This window comes from Entelurus aequoreus, linkage group LG02 (assembly GCF_033978785.1).
Source record: "Entelurus aequoreus isolate RoL-2023_Sb linkage group LG02, RoL_Eaeq_v1.1, whole genome shotgun sequence".
Taxonomy (NCBI): domain Eukaryota; kingdom Metazoa; phylum Chordata; class Actinopteri; order Syngnathiformes; family Syngnathidae; genus Entelurus; species Entelurus aequoreus.
Window position 1 is genome coordinate 98,878,156 of NC_084732.1, and position 5,436 is coordinate 98,883,591.

At 46.0% G+C, this 5,436-nt stretch overlaps 1 protein-coding gene across 1 annotated transcript in view; it reads right to left on the reverse strand.

The window, feature by feature from the left end:
• Positions 1-643: 643 nt before the first annotated feature.
• Positions 644-5,436, reverse strand: part of LOC133665118 (protocadherin-20-like) — a 6,155-nt gene continuing 1,362 nt past the window's right edge. Inside the window, exon 2 of the mRNA XM_062070338.1 lies at positions 644-3,674. Coding sequence (XP_061926322.1) covers positions 1,065-3,674 — 2,610 coding nt within the window. The 3' untranslated portion in view covers positions 644-1,064. The remainder of the gene's footprint in view (positions 3,675-5,436) is intronic.

A 5,436-nucleotide genomic window follows, 5' to 3' on the forward strand; every position in this document is an offset into this window, starting at 1 on the left:
AGCCCGGGAATCATTTTTGGTGATTTAACCCCCAATTCCAACCCTTGATGCTGAGTGCCAAGCAGGGAGGTAATGGCTCCCATTTTTATAGTCTTTGGTATGACTCGGCCGGGGTTTGAACTCACGACCTACCGATCTCAGGGCGGACAGTGGGCAGCAGCGGTGGCCGCGCCTGGGAATCATTTTTGGTGATTTAACCCCCAATTCCAACCCTTGATGCTGAGGGATGGAATCAGTAGGTCCCATTTTTTATAGTCTTTGGTATGACTCGGCCGGGGTTTGAACTCACAACCTACCGATCTCAGGGTGGACAGTGGGCAGCAGCGGTGGCCGCGCCCGGGAATCATTTTTGGTGATTTAACCCCCAATTCCAACCCTTGATGCTGAGGGTTGGAATCAGTAGGTCCCATTTTTATAGACTTTGGTATGACTCGGCCGGTGTTTGAACTCACGACCTACCGATCTCAGGGCGGACAGTGGGCAGCAGCGGTGGCCGCGCCCGGGAATCATTTTTGGTGATTTAACCCCCAATTCCAACCCTTGATGCTGAGTGCCAAGCAGGGAGGTAATGGCTCCCATTTTTATAGTCTTTGGTATGACTCGGCCGGGATTTGAACTCACGACTTACCGATCTCAGGGCGGACAGTGGGCAGCAGCGGTGGCCGCGCCCGGGAATCATTTTTGGTGATTTAACCCCCAATTCCAACCCTTGATGCTGAGGGTTGGAATCAGTAGGTCCCATTTTTATAGTCTTTGGTATGACTCGGCCGGGGTTTGAACTCACAACCTACCGATCTCAGGGCGGGCACTCTAACCACTAAGCCACTGAGTAGGTTGGACAGCTTGGGTTATTTTGGACGAATTGGACATTTTGGGCGGTAAAAAGTACCCTTTGAGAAAGTGCAAGGTACATGCCCTCGCAAATTACGTCCCTGGCCTCACGGGATTAACGAAGTGGCCCGTGATTGTACGGAGTAAGGAACGTGTCCCAAGAAATACCAATGAACCAAATTGACTTCTCACAGTGTGTGCTGTAAACATCTTTGTAAACAATTGACCAGACTTCAAATGTTCGAAACTTGTCTGAGCTTCTTACTCTTGACCAGCGTGGAGTCTTTCTTCCTTCTCAAAGGTACCTCCACTTCCGAGTTTGTCTTTTGCCTCCGAACTCTCTTGAAGCAGACGCAAGCTGTCAGTGTGACGAGGGAGAAGAGCAGGCCCAGACACGTCACGGAGAGCGCAATGAGGGCAGGTTTACACGGGAACATGTCATACCGCTCCGGTCCTTCCTTCAACTGACCCACGGGCCAGGGTCTCTCCTCTGTTTCTACGTCCGCCTCGGTGGGCAGCAGAGTCCTGATGTAGCTCTCATTGCTCACCGTTTCGTTGACAAAGAAGTTGACCATGACTGTGGAGTAAAGCGGTTCCGGCTGACCGTGATCACTGACCTTGACCAGAAGGCTGTAGAGACCGCGGTTGCTGAGTTCCCGCTCTAGAGTGATATTCCCCGTCTCTGGGTTGATGGCGAAAGATCCCGGCTGCCCTCCCTTTCTTTTAATGATACTGTACGCAATCACGGCGTTCATGCCCGTGTCGTTATCCACGGCGTACACCTCCGTGATGGACGTCCCCGGCAGGGTGCTGGGTAGCACCAGCATGTAGGACTGATTGGACTGCGGGAAGAGGACGATTGGCGGGTTGTCGTTGACGTCCAAGAGTAGGACGGTCACCATGGTGACGGAGGAGAGCGCCGGTTCCCCGCCGTCGACCGCCTCGATCCAGAGCTGGTACGTCCCCTGTTGCTCTCGGTCCAGCGAGGTCTTAGCCCTCAGCGTTCCTCGGCCGGTGTCTATCATGAAGATGTCGCTGCCGTTGAGGATAGAAAGAGCCACCCAGGCATTTTTCCCCGCGTCGGCATCCATCACCGACAGCACCCCGATCTCGCCGTAACCCGGAAAGTTCTCCGGCACAAAGAAGGTGAAATCCTTGTTGATGAAACGCGGGCTGTTGTCATTGCGATCTTGCACGGACACCGCAACGGTAGCGATGGACTCCATCCTCGGGGTCCCCTGGTCCACCGCCCTCACCACGAAGCGGTATGTTTCCTTCTCCTCCCTGTCCAGCGACGTGGTCACCGTCAGGATGCCTGTCACCGAGTCTAGAACAAACACCCCGGGGGCGTCGCCCCCGAGGAGATAGACGACTTCACCTTGGCTCCCACTGTCCCGGTCCGTGGCGTGGAGCTGGGTGAGATACGTGTTGGGGGGATTGTTCTCGTCCAGAAACAATTCCACCAAAGACTGCTCAAAGACCGGGGCGTTGTCATTCTCATCCAGGATTTGCACCTCCAGGAAAGTCTTAATGACGAGTCCTTGGCCGTTTTCAGCCACGACAATGAGTTTATACTCCTGCGTGACCTCGTAATCCAGTGGCTTTGTGGTTTCAAGGAGGTATTCGTTCCTGAGGAGCTGGTAGGGGCCAATCTGAAAAGGACCCGCGCCCTCCAAGTGACACTCCACCCTTTGGCTGACGTCGATGTTTTTGACCGTGAAGAAAGCAATTGGAGAAAACGCCGGCTCAGATTCCTTTATGCTCACCACCCCGTCCTTTTCCGGGGCGATGTATCGAGGAATGACAGCAGGGGGCCCCAGGAGAACCTTGATGACGCGAACGGTGACTGTGGCCACGGCAGGAATACAAGCGACTCCGTTGGCCAGAACAGTGAGTTTATAAAACATGGCTGCTCCCGGGTCTAGTTTCCCCGTGAGTCTGATGACTCCCGTAGTTCTGTTCAAATGGAACAAGCTCCTGGTCTCTCTTGGCACACGTTCACTATAAGCATAGCTGATCTGAGCATTAGCGCCGAGGTCAGGGTCAAAAGCATGCAGACGTGCCAAATATGCGCCTTTGGTGGTGTTCCCATGCAGAGTTACGTTGAGGTGAGATTCTCTGAATTGAGGACAGTTATCGTTGACATCCAGGATGAGGATCCTTAAAGTGGCCGCACCGAGAAGAGGAGGGGTACCTCCGTCCTCTGCGATGATGTCCGTGACGTATTCCGCTTGCGTCTCCCGGTCTAAGTACTCCGTCACAATGAGGAAGGGCGTCCTCTCCCCGCCGTCGTTCTCCTCGACGTCCAGCGCGAACACGCCAAAGTCGTTCACCAGCCAGTAGGTCTGCACCCCATGGAGACCCAGGTCGGGGTCGACCGCCGAGTGTTCCACCGCGTAGCGGGAATTGACGGCTGCGTTTTCCGGGATGGATATAGAGACCTCATCCACGGGGAACTTTGGTCTGTTGTCGTTCACATCCTCGATGAAGACTTTGACTTTGACCAGCTGAAAATACTGCTGGGGGAGCACAAAGACGTCCAGGGAGAGGAAACACCCTCGTCCGTCGGGGTTGTCGGGACAAAGGGTCTCCCGGTCGATCTCCGCCGCCGATGTGAAAAAGTCCCCGGTGCTATTGTTGAGCGTCACATACTGCTCACTGACCCTCTTTTGAGCCAGACTGAATAAATAGGGGGGGTCAACTGTAAAATCCAATTTTAAGTCCACTCCAATGGATCCTATGAAGGTCCCTTTGGGTAATCCCTCTTTTATCCTGTAGATCACTTCTCTTGCTTGGCTGAAGCAGGGATGAGGGCCGGCGCACAGCAGGAGGAGGAAAAAACTCTGGAACAGCAGACAATAACACAAATATTAGTTAACTATCTGCACAATAGGGTTTAGCGTCAGAGGCCGATATCGCATGTCCTGATCCGATGTTGATACATCGGTCTGATATCAGCAAAAAAACAACAAAAACAAGTATCGGCTTGAAGCTAAAATCTTTGATATAAGCGCTTTGATTGAAGGTTGGTCTTTTCTGGTGTTTTAGTCAAGTCGTTGACAAAAAGTGTACTTCAAGAAAAAAGCAAAGCCAACAACACCCGTGTCGATTGACATAATAAATCAAGAACAACTTAAAAAAGGAAATTGCACGAATAATAGACAAAATGGAAAATTGTACAAAACAAATCAAAGACTCTGTGCGGTATCATAGGAAAATAAATAAAGCAATACAAAAAAAAACAAAAAAACGAATAAATAAAAAAATAATATATATTTTATTCATTTTCTTTTTTAAATAGTAAAAAAATGTTTTCATTGCGTTTTTTAAAAATGAAAAACAAATATATATATACACCGGTATATATATATAAATATATATATAATTTTTTTATTGCTTCATTTTATTTTATTTCATTTTATTATTATTTTTTAAATAATGATAATAATGTGAATGTGAGTGTGAATGCTGTCTGTCTGTCTGTGTTGGCCCTGCGATGAGGTGGCGACTTGTCCAGCACGAATGCAGCTGGGATAGGCTCCAGCACCCACCGCGACCCCGAAAGGAACAAGCGGTAGAAAATGGATGGATTATTATAATAAACAAAAATTATTATAAAAATGTTAAAAAATATATGAAGCAATAAAAAATAAGAAATATATTTTTGTATTATTGTTTTTTTAAATAATAAAAAAAATGCAATCAAAAATATTTTAAATTATTTTTTACTCAGTACTGTATCATAGGAAAAATCAATAAAGCAATAAAACATTTTTTAAATAAAGCAATAAAAAAGGATACACATTTATTTTTGTTTTTTAATTTTCTATAATTAAATAATGCAATCAAAACATTGTTTTTTATTATTTTCTACTCAGTACAGTATTATAGGAAAATAAATAAAGCAATACAAAAAAAATCAAGCAATTTCAAAAATTATTTATTTTTTTATTGTTTTAAAAAACAATTTAAAAAAACGCGATCAAAACGTTTTTTTATTATTTTTTAAAGACTAATAATAACAAAATGGTTTTATTTTTTTATTGCTTAATTTTTTTATTGTTTTATTTATTTTCCAGATAGGCTCCCCCCAAAAAATGTCTGTTTCTTTGCGGTACTCAGTTCCAATACACTTTTCCACCACGTGTGGCAGTAATGACAATATCAAAACAAACAGAAGAAGTCTGGCGCTACAGGAAAGTGATAGAGAAGTTGCTTGAATGCAAAAATTATGACCAAAAGTATATTTATTTATGTTATATATTTGTATTATTATCATTTAATTTATTTAACGTATTTATTTGAATAATCAGTCTGACCTAAGCCTCAAAAACTTTATTTCCCTTTGGGCCCCGAAGGTTAAGAACCCCTGCTATAGGCTAGCAGCTACGCAACAGCTAAGCGCACAATAGCACACAAGCTAGACATGCGTAACAATATTGCTAAAATCTTTGATACAAGCGCTTCGATTGAAGGTTGGTCTTTTCTGGTATTTTAGTCAAATCATTGACAAAAAGGTAAACATGGTGTTCTTAACCATAGGGCCGTGAGTGCCCCTGATACACCCCCCCCCCCCCAAAAAAAAATGTATGTTTCTTAGTTGCA